Source organism: Pteropus medius, unplaced genomic scaffold, assembly GCF_902729225.1.
Source record: "Pteropus medius unplaced genomic scaffold, Ma_sr-lr_union100, whole genome shotgun sequence".
Taxonomy (NCBI): domain Eukaryota; kingdom Metazoa; phylum Chordata; class Mammalia; order Chiroptera; family Pteropodidae; genus Pteropus; species Pteropus medius.
In genome coordinates this window covers 6,211,164-6,229,443 of record NW_024348242.1, presented here as the reverse complement: position 1 = coordinate 6,229,443, position 18,280 = coordinate 6,211,164, and the positions used below count along the sequence as shown (strand labels likewise).

Below are 18,280 nucleotides of genomic sequence, written 5' to 3'. Positions count from 1 at the left end.
TCCAACAGGCAGACCTGGGGTGGAAACCAGGCAGCTTGTTTCAGGCCCTGAGCTCCTGACTCCCACCCTTCTCCTCCCCCACTCTGAGCAAAGGCTGGGCCTGCCTGAAATGTCACCCTGCATGGCTGGCTTGGGACCTCCAGGATGGATGGGGCCTTGGCCCCTACCTGCCACTACTCTCCCCTGCTTGATGGGATGCTCAGGCATCCCAGGGGACTGTCCTGCTGGGTTTAGAGCAATTAGTTTTCCTAACCAAGGGAGGAGGTAATTAATCATTTAATTCCCACTGCAAAGACGTGTGGAAAAACTGGGGAAATTGGAAGGTTTCCAGATAAAGAGGAAGGTCTGTCTCGGGATGCCATAGCTCATGGGTGAGTAATGTTTAATGCTGCTTCGGGGAATTTTTGGACATTAAAGAAAAACAAACCTGCAGCTTGACGCACAGAGAGACTCACCACCATGGGTTGAAAGAGCCCAAACCCTGCTCATAGTAACAGTAAAACCAAGCCATGATGTGCCACACAGTCTTCTGCGTCTTACATGCATGACTAGCCCTCACGATGACCTGGCCGCCGAAACACCCGCATTTTACTGATGGGAAAACTGAGGCTCTAGTTATACAGCCGTGAGAGGGGCGCTGCTGTGTTGGCCACCACCTCTGGGCACTTTCTGAGCAGGAGGCCAGGGGCCCCCCGACACCCACACATTCCACGGAGGTGGGCAGAGCTTGCATACTGGTTGGTCTTAGGGACACAGTCTGTGGCCAGGGATCTGGGCGCTGGGCGCGATCCTGGATTCTTAGTACCAGGCCCTGGCGGCTAAGCCGCCTCCGCCCCGCCGTACTCAGTGGGAACACTGGTTCCAACCCGTCCATCTTCCTTCGCTGGAGCCCACAGCACAGTCGCCAACTGAGATGTCCACAGAACCCGGGCAGGTGGCACAGGCGAGGCCCGAGGCAAATCGCAGGCATGTTTCTGACATGTATCTTGTCCAAAGGGGGCAGCCACTCTCGGCTGGCTGTTGTCACCTTGGAAGGTGGGCTGGGTGTGGACAGATCTTACGGTTTTTCCAGAGAAGCGGGTTATTTTTAGGTGACAACCTCCATATTTTAACAGTGGCAAACTAATTCAAAAACCAGTTTTTAAAAACACCATTTTGTAAAACACCTCTCAGGGCCAGATGTGACCCCCAATTTGCACGTCAGCTCCAAAACAAAGCAAGCAGGACACGCAAACATTATTATACAATTCTGTATTGAGCGACGCGTTTACAGAACGTGTTCTTTTTTTTAAATTTTAAACAAAGTTCAACAATCTCTCATAGAAACAGTTTTCTGGGTTTTTGTTTTTACCGTTATAGGACGTGACCCTGACCAAGTTGCTCATGGGTCCGCTAGCTTTACGTACAACAGGATTTCTGTGTTCCAAAGACTATACTAAGTGCTGAATCAAATCCCGTCACGCAAAAGCCAGATTTAGTTCTGTAAGGATCGTAGTCTGCGCGTAAGCCTGGATTTCAATGGAGTGTGGGTTTCAACAGTAAAAAGTGGTGTGTTTCCCCACGGTTGTCTTAATTGCGACAGGGCGGTGGTGGCTAAAAGGAGATGTTCTGTTTGTTCCAGATTTGATGACTCTGAAAATTGGTCACTGTTTCCTATTGTCAAAATATAAAAATACCTTCCTCTGGATAAAAATGTATACAGTGGAAAACTCTTCAATGCATAGCCTGGGTGTATGGAAAAGGAGGTTTTCCTGCAGGGTTTGCACTGTTCTTCATTGACTGGTGTGGAGACTGCAGCCTGGGCTGGGTGCATGAGAGTTGAGATTTCTGGAACGGCCCTCAACTATCTCCTTCTGGTCACTGGTTTCACCAGCCTGGTTTCAAAATGCTTGCTGCATCCTCGAAACCTCCATCAGCCATTTCTCTCCCTGGTACTAGACTGGCACCAAGGATGGGCACCCTTTCATTTTCATTCTGGATGCAGCTGGGGAGTCACCCAATCCAGCCTCCCCACAGAGAATTTGAAAAAGGAAAACAAAACAAAACAGGAGAGATTCAACAACCGATATGGTGGTCATTCCATCCAAGTTGGGAACTCTCCCCCATCAGCCATGACAATGAAGATGCTGCAGGAAGGGCTTCTCTGAGTTGGGGGGTTGAGTCTTTGCTCCCCAAAAGGTCATGTGTTGGAAGGCAGGAGCGTGGACCTGGAGACTGGGGTCTGGTGCTCATGCTGTGATGAACTCAACCTTCGCGACTGTTCTGCACTGACTTGAAGTCACAGATGCCTTCCAGAAGCGGCACCAGGGTCCACTCAAGAGAGATGATAAGGGGAGTCAGGGTCTCTCGTGGGATGAATCTACTTTTTGGTGCTGGGTGCTGAGCTGGGAACTTATGGGGTGACCAGTGCTGTTATTTCCTTAACACATAAGGAGGGGAAAAGATGGTGGCCACAGTCCCGCTCTGGAAAACCAGTGGGGAAACTTCCTGCACTGTGGCCACGACTCAGGTTGGAGAATGGGGTCACTCTGGCTCCAATCACCTGCCCCCATGCCTGGCTTTCCAAAGGACCTGGAAACACATCTTGTCTACGGACAGATGAGACAGATGTCTAGCCTCCGCAGCCCACAGGTTTCTGACGGGAGGGAGTGTAGGCAGTTTGCTCTGTACCATGTTCCATCTCAGACTGGCCACAGCCCGCATCTCTGCAACACTTACAAGGGCACAGGACATTCCCTGCTGTCGAGGTTGCAGAACAGACCGCCAGAATGAAACATCTGCAACGGCATCAGGGCATCAGCATCGAGGTTTTCATTTAGAGTCTTCTGGACTTTCTCTTTTCAGCACGGTTTCTGGAAGGGCAGTAGCAGTGCACTGTGTCTCAGAGACAGACGTGGAAAAAAACCGCGGTTCAAAGGTTATCTAAATTTTGGTCAGTTTTATAGTGTTTTTGTGATGGCTTTGAACAATTGTCTTCTTTTAATCTCATCTAGTGGCAAAAACGACACAACTTCAGTGTATACTTCGCAACAGTTGTGACAGCATCCTGATATTATAACTCTCTGTAATATCAAAACAGCATCGGCTGGGATAAATTCCAAAGGATCCTTTATTAAAATATCTAAAAGAGGTCTATAAATATTTATTTATTTTTCTAAAAGAGTTTGGACATTCCAGGTGAAAATGCGGCGCCTCTTTGCTTCTGCCTCTTGTAGAGAGGCCAGGATGGAAAAGAGGGGGCTTCGTGGGGCAGGGGGTGCCAAAAAGAGGAGGCAGGGGTGTCTGCCCCACGGCTCACTCACGACTTATAGAACTAGCATCACAGCAAGAGACGTAAGCGGCATAACGCTGCTGTCCAGTCTGACGGCTGAGCTCCTCCCTCCCGGGAGTGAGTGGAAGAGGGTAGCTGCCCAGGCAGGCCCCCCGCCCCTGTGCCCCGCGCCGCCTTCAGAACTCCCACTCCAGGGCCTCCTCCCGGCTGGCAGCCCTCTCTAGCCGGTAGATGATGCTGTTCAGGTTGGCCATCTTCTCGTGCCGCCGCTGCAAGTTGGGGTTCACCTTGGCGCTGGGGTGCAAGGCCCCGGCCGTGTCGGCAGTGGGGCTGGCGCTCGGCACTCTGGCAGGGAGGGTGCCAGGTGGGGATGGGGAGATGGGAGCTGAGGAAGACGGTACAGGTGACACAGACATCATGAGGCCCGGCGAAGAGGCGGCCGAGGGTGAGTTCAGGGACACCTCCAGGCTGCAGCGCGAGGACTCCGAGGCTGACTTAAAACTTAGGGGGTCCGGGTGTCGCCTCTCTCTACCGCGGCTCTCCTGCGGAGGCTGTAATGACGGGCAGTCTGGGGTGGTTCCGCCTGGGAGAAGGGGTCCTGGGGCCGCTTTTGGGAGTTCATCGCTACCCGGAGGGTTGGGGTGCATCTCCTTGGGGCAACCTTGGTCTTTGTCCAGCTCCCCCGAGTCCTGGGGCTGGCTGTCTGCCTCTTCCTCAGCATCCTCTTCGGTCTGTTCCTGCTTAATCCTCACTTGGGCCTTGTCCTGGGCAGCCAGGGGTGTGGTGCTCTCCTCTGGCCCCTCTTGAATCTCCAGTTCCTTCACGGTAGGCTTCTGGTCCTCAGCCTCGGAGTCGGGGCTCTGTGGGATGGGGTCTGGGTGGGAGTGGCCTGGCGGTAGCATGCCAGGACCCCCACTGGGGTCGAGGTCTGGTTCGTCTTGGGTCCCCTCCACCAACATCTCCCGGCGCATCCGGGACCTGGGGCAGAGACGGCGGTGAGCAAGGGGCTGGACAGGGGCCCCGGCTAACCCTGGACTCAATCCACATGGGCGGCATTTTGACCCCGCCCACTTCCCTAGGGGCTCCCTAGGCGCTAAGCTTCTTCACATGCAGCATTTTGGTAAGTCCTCTCAACAACCCCACGAGGTGGGTGCTATTCTTGTGCCCATTTCATAGAGGAAGAAACAAGTCTCAGAGATACTAAGTCACTTGTCTAAGGTCACACCGCCAGTTAAGTGGCAGAGCCAGGACTTAAACTCAAGACTGCAGGACTCCAAAGCTCCTGATCCAGACCTGAACTGTCCAGTACAGCTCCTGCACAAGAGCCACTGGCCACATGTGGCTCTTGAGCATTTGAAATGTGGCTAGTTCGAATTGAGATGTGATATAAGGAAAAATCCACATCAGATTTTGAAGGCTTAATACAAAAAATATGTAAAAGTTCTCATTAATAAAGTTTTAATTTTGATTATATGTTGAAATTGTTATATATGTACATACTATATATGGGCTATGTATATGGGCTAAATAAAATATACTACTACAATGAACTTAATCTGTTTATCTTTTTTAACGTGGCTACTAGAAAATTTAAAATCACATATGTGCCTTGCATTATATTTCTGTTGGACAGCACCATCCTAGAGCATTTGTCAAAGTCAAACCCAAATCTAGTTTGTTGCAACAACTCCCTGCTTCTTTCCTGGAGGGACACTGGCCCAGAGGGGAAACCGAGGCACAGAGAATGACTTGTCCAGGTCACCACAGCACACAGGGGCAAAGCTGGGACTCAGGCCTGGGTACCCCGAATTCAAGTCCAGAACCCATTCTCTCTTCTCTTCAACAGCTACCCTGCTTTTGGAGGACAACTTACTCACACACGTTGTTTTGGAGCAGGAAGGGCCAGGAATGGGTCTCGGCCCACCAATTACTTTCCTAATAGCAAATGAGGTCCAGAGAGGTCAAATGACTCATCCACGGTCACAGAGTGACAGAGCTTCCTCAGCATCTCCAGTGCTGTAGCCCTCTACCCATTTATATTAATAGAGTACCTGTTATGATATATAATACTAATAATGATAACTATAAACATCACAGTAATGGATGCTGATCATGTACCCGGCACCGGAGCAATTACTTTTTTGCAGATTATTTCATTTATTTTTTATAAGAACCTTATGAAGGAGATACTAGTCTCATTCGCATTAATAAACGAGACAAGGCTTAGAGACGTCACAGAGCTAGAAAGTAGTACGGCTAGGCTCTGAACCTAGTAGTCTGGCTATGCTCTTCTGCCCAGGTAGGAGATAGGGATCCATCCCAGGACCCCGAGCCTAGAGGGATTGCGAGGGGTCATCTAGTTCACTCCTCTCTCTCAGTCCCCAGTCCCACCAAAAGTGGCCTTGCTCACCTTCTGGGAACTCTGCTGTCTCCCTTAGTCCCCTCCAGAAGGGCAGCCTTAATGTTTCCCTGAGGTGAGATTTGAGGGGGTTTAGGATGGCACAATGCCTGAAATTCCATCATCAGAACTTCCAAACTGTAGATCAAGTATAAATATAGGCTAATAGTCATTCACACCATAGTACAAATCAGTCCTTGCAATTCTTGATTCTCAAATTTATAGCAGAGCCACCCTGGTAATTTTTTCTCCAAACATCCTCCTGTTCACCTTTCCCAGAGCTCACTGTAGTTTCTAATGATACATTAACATGAGTAGGTGTCTAATAGTGACCCTCCCTGCTGGTCTGTAAGAGATGCTAAGGGCGAGAACTTTGTCTTGTTCGCTTTGGTGCCTGGTACAGAGTAGGTGCTCAATAAATAATCATCAAATGAAATAATGTATTCTTTTATAGTTATAACTCTTTGAGAGTGGTTTCTTTTGGGAGTGCAGCTCTCTTTGCTCCTCGGTGCAAACTCCTATTCATCCTTCCAAACTCAGCTCAAACACCCCCTCTTCTGTGAAGTCTTCTCTAGGCAGAACTCTCTTTCCCTCAGTCCCTAGTCCTTCCTGTTTTACAGCATTTATTAGGTTGTAGTGACATTATCTGGTTCGTGATTTTATATTCCCTAAGGGCAGGGATGTTGGCTCCGAACCCCTGTATCTCTAGACCCTGGCTCACTGGACATACATGGCAAATATTTGTTGAATAAATATGCTGGATAATAATGGAGTGCTCAGTTCCTGTGGGGAACAAGAGGGGAGAGGAAATCACTATATCCTCCCGGAGGGAAGGAGGACATGAGGCTTTAGGGACTTATGTCATTTGATGTTTGGCAGGCTCTGGGTCTGAGCCAGGTAATAAGCAATATTTTAAAATGCGTTTATGCCTCAAGTTTTTCATTCTATCCATTCAGCATCGTTGGGGATTAGGTTCTTTATCTGTAAAATAGGGCTGAGACTCAGAGAGGTACAGTGACTAGCTCAAGAACACACAGCCAAGGTGGGACTTGAACTCAGGTCTGTGTGATGCCCATGCCTGGGCTGTGGAGAAAGGAGATTTCAAGCCTTCCACCCTTCCAGGCTCCTCCCTCTCTTCTCTCCTGGGGATTAAGAGACCTCGTCTCTGTCTCTGGAGTACATGGACGGACTCTCCTCTCCACTACCACACAGACACCAGAGATATTTGTGCTCAGGAAGCTTGGTGGGGACACCTCAGCGACGGTCCCTGGAATCCCATCCAACCTTCTCCACAGAGCTCTTGGCCGGCCTCAGGAAGCATCTCTGCAGTCTCCGTGGGTCCTGTAGGACCCAGCCAATGACGCTAGCACACTCCCAGGAAGCCCAGCCCAGTGCAAGCCAGTGACCAAGACTGGGGCCTGATGAGTGGGAAGCAGCAGCCAGAGAAACAGGAAACACCGCTCCCCAAGGGGCTGCCAGAAGGCTTTCCTCTGGCCTTGGGAGTGGGAGAGGCCAAGAGCTCAGGATCAGGGCTCTGACATGAGGCTCAGTGGGACATTAGGGTTCCTCAGGCCTGTGCCCCAAGCACCATTTCCCGCCCCTCACAGAGGCAGATGCAGAGCAAGCTGGGGAAGTCGTAATAAAGATAGTGACAACAGTAACATCAACACCCACCACATACTACGTGCCAGGTATTTTATGTAAACATGTTAGCCCATCAGATCCTCAGGACAACTCTGTGAAGTGGATCCCATGACTGCTATTTTATAGGTTAGAAGACTGAGGCGCAGGGAGGTGAAGTGACTTGCTCAGGGTCTCATGGCTGGAAAGGGTGGAGCGTGGATTGACATCATGGCTTGCCTATATTGTAAATCTAAACACCCATGCAATACGGTCTCTCCATCTCCCAGAAGCCAGTCTGGGCTCCCTCCAGGCCCTAGGATGGGGAAGGGGCACCAGCCAAGACCCTGCCCACTCCCAGTGGCCATCCCCAGTAGGCCCACCTGTAGTTGTGGAACCAGTTGATGACGGTGTTGGTCTTGAGGTTGAGCTGGAAGGAGAGGAGCTCGATGGTCTGCTGGGAGGGGTAGGGCTCCAGCTGGTAGGCCTTCCTCAGCGCCTCCTTCTCCTCGGGCGCCAGCACCACGCGAGGCTTCTTGATTTGCAGGAGGCTCAGGTCCTGGGGCTGCAGGCAAGGGCTGGGGCACTCGGAGCGGGTGGCTGGAGACTCGCTGTCCGAGCCAGTGCTGATGAGGCCATACCTGCGCTTCAGGTAGGCTGGGGCGTGCAGGGGAGGAGGGAGGGAGGGCTGAGAGGGGCCCGACCAGGGGCCCATTGCTGCCTCCACCCCGTGCCCCAGGGGCAGCAGGGGTGGCAGGGGCATGAGCTGGGCACGCTCAAGGAGCTGAACCTGACATCAGTAACCCCGCCTCGGAGCTCTCTGCGCCCCAAACTCGGGAGCCTGCTCCCAGTCTCATCCTTTTCTCTCTCCTCGCTCTCCTTCCACATCCTCTCAATCCCTCCACTGAGATGCTCACCTGCCCACACCTGAGAGTCCGTGCCGGCCTCTGAAATCTGGTCTCTAGCACCCAAAGTGTTAACATGGAGGTGGCTTAGCAGCGCACCTCAAAGGTAGTAAGTAATCAGAGAAGGGCGCTATGAGGCATTCTCTTGATTGACAGAAGTGTCTCTGAAATTCACTAGTCTTGTTGGGGGCAGGGGCAGGACATTAAACAAATTCAGTCATTGCATGATGCATGTCAACCTCAAATTATCAAAATGTGAAGGAAAAAAAAAGCCTATATCAGAAGTGAGGATGTAAGGTATTAGGGTCTCATTTAATCCTCACGGCAACACCCTTAGATGCTACCAATTGTTAATTTCGGATGAAGCAGAATGAGGCAGAAAGGGGAAGTAACTTATTAAAGGTCACATGCCTGGGAAGTGGCAGGCCAAGTTCTCAACTGCAAGGCTGTCTGATGCCAAGAGCCCAGCCGTGGCCCTGCTCCATGTGCCCCTCAGCCTGGCCTGACTCTGGGCTCTCCTCATGAACTGCCTGGGTGCTCTGGATGAGAACTTTTCAACTCCTTGTATCTCATTTTACGACTTGACCCTGAGCTTTCTGAGGTCAAGGAACCCCTGATGCACAGCATGAGATTGTGTGGGCACACAGCTGGGGCTCAGTGTCAGCTCACTTTTTCAGGGGCAAAAGATAATATTGGACAATGTAAGAATTGGCAATCTCCTTATCCCCACTACCCCGGGAGTCTTGTCTGCTGGGTCAATTCTGTGCTTTGTTGTGTAGAATCTGGGTAATGGGGAAAAGATATAGATGTATTATATATCTACATCTACTTATTGATATCTATATTATATATCAGGGAGCTGATAACGGAGGATGGAAGTATCAAAGAGGGGAGCATGTAATGGGTTGGTAAAAGACTTTAATAAAGTAGCTATGAGTGTGTTGAAGGATGCTGAGAGAGATGGGAGAAATAGTAAATATTCTAATTGCTTTCGATTATATTCTGTGGGATGACTATTTCTTGCAGCTCCACACCAGGCTGAGACTGGACTACTGGGCCCTGGGTTTATCTGGGTTACAACTAGGTATGGTTCCCTGGGAAAACCCGAGGCCAGACCTGGAGGACCCAGTGCTCACCTTTCTTCTCCAGCTTCTTCATGTCCCTCAGCTTCTCCACGTTATGGGGGTCACTGAGCCAGAGCTGCATGCGCACAAAGGGCTCCCGCCCCTTCAGGCTCAGCTTGTGCCAGGGTTTGGGCCGGGACAGCAGGTCGGAAACGGAGCCCTGTGTCAGGCCCAGGATGCTCTCCCCAAACAGCCGCTGCCCTGGGGACAGAGGAGGAAGGCCACCTGTTACCCACAGCTGGGCAGAGGTGCTCTCAGGAGAGACAAGAAATGGGGGAAGTGGAAGGGGAGAACTTAGGATGTCTCCACTAATTCAGACACGGGGGCTGGGGGAACCCACACCCAGCGTGGATCTAGAAGGGGCCTTTCTGCAAAATAGGAGATAGGGGTTGGGGGAGGCCAGACAGCTACCAAGAAAAATGCTTTCACTATTTAGATGTTCTTCCTCCTATGTGATCTCTGAAATTGTCAGCAAACTTCATGTGCACAAATTAGTATCACCTCATTAGATAGTAATTTGACAGATTCTATCAAAATTTCACTGTGCATATTCTCTTATTCAGCAATTCCACTGGGATTTGCCCTCCAGTTGTACTTGCCCAAGGGCACGAAGACGCATCCAGACACATTTTCTGAGGCGGCAGGAAATTGGAAACGACCAAAATGCCCATCAGTTGGGTAAAAAAATGTAGGGCATCCATTTCATAATCCATGAAAGATTCAGAAACACTTTGCAACAGTGAAAAAGAATGCAGGTGGCCTAATTATTTTAATGTGGGTGTCCAGAAAAAGTGTTAATTTTTAAAGAGCAAGTTGTAGGACACTATGTATATGTGTGCAATTTCATCTACATAGAAAAGAAACTACTGTATATTCTTGTACGTGTTCAGAAAGTGTCAAAGAAACATAAAACTGTAGATTGTGATTAGGTTTGGGGGGCGGTTATTTATTCCCTTTTTAACTTATTTTAACTCTCTGGGCCCCAAGTCAGAGTTAGATGCCTCCTAGAGGGTCCTGAGTGCTCCAGGGCTGACTGGCACCTTCAGGCTAGACCCCTGGGATCTCCCTGTGGGCGCTTTTCTCAAGGTGAGTAGGAGCCAACCAGGGTGGGCGGCAGCACTCCCAATTCCCAGCGCCCTGTACCTAGGTTATTGTCTGTGAGGACCTCTTTGACCCTCTTGGTGATAGAGTATGTGTCCAGTTCAGGGGACATGGCCACAATCTCCTGGATGCCCCCTGTGGCTTGGCTGCCCAAGTATATCTTCCCACTCAGTGAAGAGCTGGAGCGTCCATCTGGCTGCTGGTTCTCCTTGCTGCTCTCCAGTGCCAAGCTCAACGGCTCCTGGGAGCTCTTCTCAGGCTCCGTGGGGCTAGGGGGTGGGGATGGAGAGGACCTCGGTTCCGTGGGACTGGCTGTGGGCCACAGAGAGACAGAGAAGCTGGTTACCAAATCTGGCATAGCCACATAAGGCTTGGGCAGGCTTGTGTGTTAGAGCCAAGAGCTGGTAAAAACCCATTTTGCAAGCACCATAGTATGTCAGGCAGGGATCATCCTGGTGGCAAAATCAGTAGATGAAAGTTTACATAGTCACAGAGCATCTCCTCACGAGATACTTATTAGAAAGGAAAAAATAGTAACTTTACAGTAGAGATAACTGGCAGATATCACCTTAACCAAGTGAGCAAAGTTTATATCACCAATCATGGGACAAATCAACAACTGGTGCCTCCTGATACAACGTACTGAGAAGAATGCAGCATTGCTTCTGTGATATTTCTGCCCAAAGTTCACGGCCTGAATCTAGTCACGAGCAAAGCATCAGTCAAACTGAGCCAGTTTATGAAATGACTGGCTTTACTATAATTTGTTTGTGCCAGACCGCTTCCTTACGAGAGATGATGATGATGATCATCATTAATAAAGCTTCCTTTTATTGAGCATCTACTACGTGACCAGTATAGTGTTAGTGTTTACACCTACGATCTTAAGTCACCAAAAAACATGTCTAGGAGGAAGGTACTAGGTCATCCCATTTTACAGATGAGACAACTGAAGCTCAGAGAGGTTCAAAATATGTGCCCATGGTCACACAGTGACTAGTGACAAAATCAGGACTAGAGTTCAGGTCTGCTTACACCCAACACTGCCCGGTCATCCACCGATTACGAGCCCCTATAAGGCAGAGACCACACATTAGTCATTGGTGAGTCCTCAGGGCCTGGGGAGGCAGGAGGTGATGGGCCGGCATCTGTCAAGTGAACGCATTTCGGCCAGGACCCGATTCCCCTGAAAGGGGCGAAGTGAAGCCTCAAAGTTCTGAGTAGTGCGTCGCAGTCACGTGTGGCTGCCGGCCCATGTCTGGGGTTTTGAGGACTCTATGGTCCCACCTGCCCCCAAACTGGCTGATCCTGGATATCTAGGTGGCATCTCTGTGATGCTGGAGCTGACGTGCACACGTCCCGTCACTGTTACCAGCACAGACACAAAGCTGGCGGGGAAGGGCCAGCCTGGGAAAACAAGAGGCTGTTTCAAGTGTCTACCAGATGCTGGTGGGGTGGGGGGCTGGGCTCAGCTGGAGGAGAAGGGAAGGTCTATGAAGGCATGTGCCTCTTAGAAAACTATCTGCACTGCATTCCCATGTAACGGGCCAGGTTTCCAGCCAGAGAGGGAACAGGATGAAAAGATAGAGATACAACCAGATAGGAGCCTGAAATCAACCCCCGACCCTACCCCCCAGCAGAATATTGGCTTCTTCTGACTACTACTCTAGGACTGCTTCTGACAAAATTACTGAAAGATTCAGAAACCAACACTCTCTAGAGGAATGCACTAATAATCATAAAGTGCTGGGAGGTCGAATGTGAACAGTCAGGTTGGCTGGGGCTGGGTCCCACTGAGACCTGGGGCTTGAGTGAGTGGGCACCGCTGGGCAGGGGTGTGGGAGGAGGCAGAGCTGAGAGAGCAAGGTGACCAGCTGGTCTTGGTCTGCCTGGGACTTTCCAGATTTTAGTACAGGAAGTCCCAGGTCCTGGGCAAACAGGCTGGATGGTCATGATAGACAGACAGGGAAGGAGAGATGGAAGGAGAGAGGGAGTGATAGGGAGAGAGCGAGCAGAGGTAGAAGATGATGGTGAGGGAGGCACAGCGTGAGCGAGAGGGACAGGGAAGAGGGAGGTGGAGAGGAGAGAGAGATGAGACAAAGAGACGCTGTGAGAAAGACGAGGGCTGGGGAGACAATGCTGGGGAGAGAGACGGATTGTGCGTGGAGCAAGCCTTCCTTAACTGCTTGAGAATTCTGCGAAGCTTCAGACAGAAGTGCCTGGAATACTGATGTCAGCCGCTGTGGGCATCGCTAAGCAGGCTGGTTAATTAACTGGGGCCTGTGGCAGGCAGCTGGCATGGCAAGGTGAGGGCATGCTTATAACCCTCCCCCGGCATCCGGCTCACCCCCAACTCCGCAGATGTCAGGGCCTCCAGCACCAATCCCTGCCTAGTGGCTGGTGTGAAGGGGTTGTGGACAAAAGGGTGGCTGGGCAAGGTCCAGACCCATCCCTGAGGCCACACAATGTGGGACCTTGTGGGCAATGGATCACTCTCCTGCCTCTAGGTTCTGGACATGTGGTGGTGATGGGGCCCTTGGTTGGATCAGCCACCACCTGCCCCCTGGGGCCAGCAGCTACCACTCACATCTCTGCTTCTGTAAACCTGAGGCCCTGGCTTCCTGGTCTTTGGGTGAGCAGGACACAAGGTGCCCACCCTCACCTGCACTCACTTCCCTTGCCAAACCGTGTATGATCCTGCCTCCCAGCCTTGGCTTGTGCTGTTTCTTCCACCAGGAACATCATTCTTGATCTAACTCTATCCTCCCTCAAATCCTTCCACAGCAAAGAAATTAAAAACAAAACAAAACGAAACAGTCAGACATCAGAGAAGTACAAATCAATACTACAATGAGATACCACTTTACATTTGCTAGGATGGCTACAGTAAAAAAAACAGAGAATAGCAAGTATTGATGAAGATATGGAAAAATAGAAACCCTCATATTGCTGCTGGGAATGTAAAATGCTGCAACAATTAAGGAAAACAGTTTGGAAATTCCTCAGTAAGTTAAACACAGAAGTACCAAATGACCCAGCAATTCCACTCCTAGATATAGATCCAAAGGAATTGAAAACAGATGTTCAAAAAACACGTACACTAATGTTCAAACCGGAATTCGTCATAACAGCCAAAAGAAAGTTTATCCATACAGTAGAATATTATTCAGCCATAAAAAAGAATGAAATTCTGACACATGCTATGACACAGAAGAATCTTGAAAACATGCTAAGTAAAAGCAGCCAGACGCAGAAATCCATATATTGTATGATTCCATTGATACAGAATGCTGAGAACAGGTAAATCCACAGAGATGGAAAGCAGACGGGTGGCTGCCAGGGGCAGGGAGGAGAAGGGAAAGTGAGAGTGGCTGTTTAATGGGTCTGGGGTTTCCTTTTGGGGTGATGAAAATGTCCTGGAATGAGACAGAGGTGGTGGTTACATAACACTGTGTACTAAATGCCACTGAATTGTACACCTTAAAAAATGGCCAAGGTGGTAAATTTCATGGTATATGAATTGCACCTCAATAAAAAAAAATCAATTAATTAAAATATAACACGACAACAACAGAAAAGATGGGGGACCCTTTTACAGATATGGGCTCTTTGGTGGGTACCCTAGGAGGCAGGGGAGCCTAATGGCTAACAGTCCTGTATTCCAATCTTGGCTCTGCTATTAACTGGCCGGTGACCTTGGGCAAGTCACTGCACTACTCAGACCCTCAGCTTCTTCTTTTGTAAAACAGGGAAGACAAATAATCCCTCTGGTAGAGACCGACATGAGGATTGAAAAAGAAAGCGTTGCATGTGCTCAGCACCCATGTGTGACGAATGGTCACCACCATTAGAATGGTTGCATTGGTCCCCACAAGAGCCCGTTGGAGAAGTTTCTCAGTGAAAAATTTTAATATAAAGTATTTCAAAGCTATAGAGATACACAGAAAAATATGTCCTCCCTCGCTTCTCCAAGCCCATGACCTTAAATCTCATTTGTTTTAAAGAAAAAAAGAGTCAGCCAGAGCCTCACCTCTCCGACTTCTCGCCCCCCCCGCCCCCCCAGGCAGCCTCATCCCCAGGCAGGAGGCTGGTGGCTTTTTTTCCTTTTAATGCATAAGCTTGTAGCCTTAATACTATAATGTGTAGTCTTGTGTGTGGCCATTAATGTCTAAAATAAACAATATCATTGGGACATATGTTGCATGACATTATGCGTGTCAGGTAGTATTTCTGCTGACAGTTACTAATCTGGTTCGTTTCTGTGAACCTGAGATGTGGTTTCGTCCTAGGGACCGATCCCCACTTTACAGATGGGCAAGCTGGCCGTGCTGAGGTCCCGGGACTCAGAGTCCGGCCTCTCATTGTCTGTCTTTCTTTGGTCTCAGTTGGCAGGTCAGATGTCCTGTCCTCATGCCATGCCCACCTATGGCCGGAGTGGGCACCTCACCTGGGCCCCAACAGACCCGTCCACTGGTAGTCACGGGGTGGGGAGAGCTTGGGCTCCCTGGAGTCTCCCCTCACCCATCTCTCCACTTGAAGGCTCTGTGACTTTGGGCAGCTCTTGGGGCCTGTTTCCTTACCTAGGCAGAGTCCAAATTCCACCCTGCCCGTGCATCATTAATGAAAGGATAACAGCGGCCCAAGGCCCTGTGCTAAGGATTCTGAGGCTACATGCTGGATCCTTGGGAAGGAGGTATCAGTCAGCGACACCTGATGGGGGACCAGATGGTGGGGCTCTGCATGTAAACTGTATTCTCCACTTGCTCTGGTGCCTAGACATTTAAAGTCAGTGACAGACGCATCCCTCTGGTTGAAGGAAGGACGAAAGGGAAGTAAGGACATCAGCTAGGAGAATGTGGACAGTAAAGCAGACGCACATGCCACTGCACAGACGGGAAGAGTGAGGGCTCTCTGCATTCTGGGGGCGCCGGCAGCCCCCCTCGAAAGGGCCCCAGGGGCACTCACCCTGGGAAGCGCTGGGCTGCTGGCCGACGGCCTGGCCGAGCTGGTCCGAGAGCCACAGCTGCATGCGTATGAAGGGCTCCCGGCCCTTCTGTGTCAGCTTGCTCCACGGCTTCGGCCTGGACAGCATGTCACTCACACTGCCTTGTGACAGACCCAGCACCTGGGGACGGGCAGGGCAGGAAGGGTGGCTCAGCGGGCCCCTGGGACACAGGCCACTCCATCCCTTCCTTCTCCTTGAGACCCTTAAGGACTACTGTTCACTTCCCGAGGCCGTCCGCGTGCCGTTTCCAGGTGCCTGTTGAGTGCCTGCACTGCACCCCGCTGCACTGCCCTCCCCATGTGCCTACACGGAGACATCCTACCTAGACTTTCGGACCCCTCAAGTGCTCCCTCCTCCAGAAACCTTCCTCTGTCTCCCACTTAGGACATTTCTCCCTCCTTTGGGCTTATCTGACCCTCTGCCTGCTCCTCTGCTATGGGGAGAGGTGATATTAAAAACTGCCCAACCACTGGTACCGTGGGGGCACCAACCAATCAGAGATCCCTGAATGGGCTGAGCCTTAACCCTTGTGAGGCTGGACCTTGGGAAGGATGGAGGAGCCTGGAGGAGGAGAGGTAAGTGGTTGTTCCTAACCAGACGGAAGTGTTTCATTGCGTCAACAACCACAGAACTGAGCGCCAGCCTTGCCCACGGCCCCCTTCCCACAGGACCCAGGAACAGCTGGATACAGGGAAAGGGCTTTTGGGGTCATGGGCCCTGGGTCTGAATGCTGCTTGTGCTGTTCTTGCTCATGCATGCTTCCTCCCGGACCACAGGCACAGGAGGCTGGTCCTCAGGGGCCCCCCTCCCGGGGGCCCATGGCCTTGAGCATCCTGGGGTGGCACCCCCACTGTCTTCACCTTCTCTCCAAAGATCCTCTGGCAGATTCCGTTCTTGGCTAGCTTCTCCTTGACCTGGCGAGTCAGCTCCAGCGTGTCCACCTCACGGTACATGTAGAGTTCGTACTGCTCGGGGGTCAGGGGTGGCACGGTGGGCTTCAGCGTTCGGGGCACATATGCTGGGTAGTAGGCCAGCCGCCCGCCACTGCCCGCGTCAGGGACGCCCCCCTCGGCCTTGAGCTCGCCCACCCTGGGGGGCTCGTCCTCACCCCCGACGACTTCGTCCTCGGGGGCTGAGGGGGCCTCGTCCCCACGGGGCCAGGCCCGTCCGTTGGGCTGGCTGGAGTAGCTGGAGGAGGACGACAGTGAGGGCGAGACGGAGGCGTAGGGGCGGCTGAGCAGGCCGCGGTCGGAGGCCCAGTGGTGATCGAAGTAGCCAGCATCGCCGATCTCTGACTTGACCTTCCGGATGATGCTCTGCACGAAGGCGGCTGGGGACAGGACGGTGAGGGGCGTCTGTGTGGCGCTGCTGCTGGTCCCCCCGCCACCACTGCTTTCCTCCTGCTTGACGTAGGCTGGGGCCCCGTTCTGGCTCGCGGCTGCCAGCGAGGGCCGCTCCGGGGGCGAGGAAGGCACCGAGCGGCCCCGGGCGCCTGCCTCCATCTCTAGCAGGGCCTGCTGCTGCGCTTGCATCTCGCGACGCGCCTGCTCCAGAATGTTCTTGATGGCGTCTTCTGAGGTGCTGGCAGAAGCTGTGCCATTGGTGATGCTCAATGGGGCTGTCGAGTTCTTGGGCTCACCTGCGGGGAGGATGACAGGGTGGCCAGAGGCCCGTTGTCAGGGCACGACGTGGAGGGCAAAGATGTTCACAGCATCAGTATTTATACCAGCAAAATGTTGGAGGCAATCTCTGTGTCTACCAACTAGGGATTGCTTAAGTAAATTATGGTCCATCTGTGCGCAGAATATTACGTAGCCATTAAAAATCAGGTGATTGTGAGATTTCAGCACATGTGGAGAAAGTACTCAATGAGGATAATGCAATGTTAAAAAAGACTTGTCTTTTACACATGCTATGAACCAGCTATGCAAATGTTCAAAGACAAGGAAAACCCTGTAGCACATAAAAGAGGCTGCTTCATCTATTCTAACAACAAAATACTGGCAGGAGCTCAAATGCCCAGGGAGGAGAGAACGGGTAAGTAGTGGCATGGTCACACAATGCAACGCAGGCAAAAAGGAAGTCACCGTGCGGAACAATCATGAGCGAAAACAGCAAGTCCCAGAAAATGATACACAGTATAACTTCTTTCTATAGAGCTCCAAAACGAGCAAAATAAACAGTCTATTATTTAGTAAAAGACCTTTTTTGTAAGTGGTAAACAGAAAGAAACAGTAGGACAGTGCTTCCCTCTGCCCTCTGAGTGGCCTCTCCAGTGCTGGGGTCTCCTCACTCCTGTACCAAGACAGATCAACACAGCCCTTCCTCCATTATACTGCGGTGCAGTCTTCTCCCCAGTGGCTCCCACGGCCCCATTCAAAATAGTTGCTGTTGCTTTTCCAATTAAAAAGTAATACAACAACGGAATATTATTCAGCCATATGAAATATCTGGAATAGGCACATTCACAGAGACAGAGAGTAGACCGACGGTTTGCCAGGGGCTGAGGGGAGGGGAGAAGGGGGAGTGCCTGCCAAATAGGTATGGCGATTCCTTTTCAGGAGATGAAAATGTTTTGGAACTAGATTTCACAACATTGTGAATATACCAAATGCCACTGAATCGTTCACTTTAAAATGGTTAATTTTATGTTATGTGAATTTCACTTCAATTAGAAAAAAAAGTAATACATGCCTATCGTGGAGAGCTAAGAAAGCACAAAAACTTAAGATGAAAATAAAAATCCCCTCTTCTCTCTCCCAGAGGTAACGCAGAAAATGCTTGCATGTATTTTCTTCCGATCTGTTCTCCAGTTCCATGCAAGGGATGGTCATACTTGGTATGGGAGTGTAGCCT

At 50.9% G+C, this 18,280-nt stretch overlaps 1 protein-coding gene across 1 annotated transcript in view; it reads right to left on the bottom strand.

Moving 5' to 3' along the window:
* Positions 1-3,161: 3,161 nt before the first annotated feature.
* Positions 3,162-18,280, bottom strand: part of CUX2 (cut like homeobox 2) — a 225,555-nt gene continuing 210,436 nt past the window's right edge. The window contains exons 17-22 of the mRNA XM_039879446.1: positions 16,285-17,063; positions 15,385-15,544; positions 10,462-10,731; positions 9,331-9,519; positions 7,673-7,946; positions 3,162-4,249 (exon numbers count right to left, since the gene is read on the bottom strand). Coding sequence (XP_039735380.1) covers positions 3,448-4,249; positions 7,673-7,946; positions 9,331-9,519; positions 10,462-10,731; positions 15,385-15,544; positions 16,285-17,063 — 2,474 coding nt within the window. The 3' untranslated portion in view covers positions 3,162-3,447. The remainder of the gene's footprint in view (positions 4,250-7,672; positions 7,947-9,330; positions 9,520-10,461; positions 10,732-15,384; positions 15,545-16,284; positions 17,064-18,280) is intronic.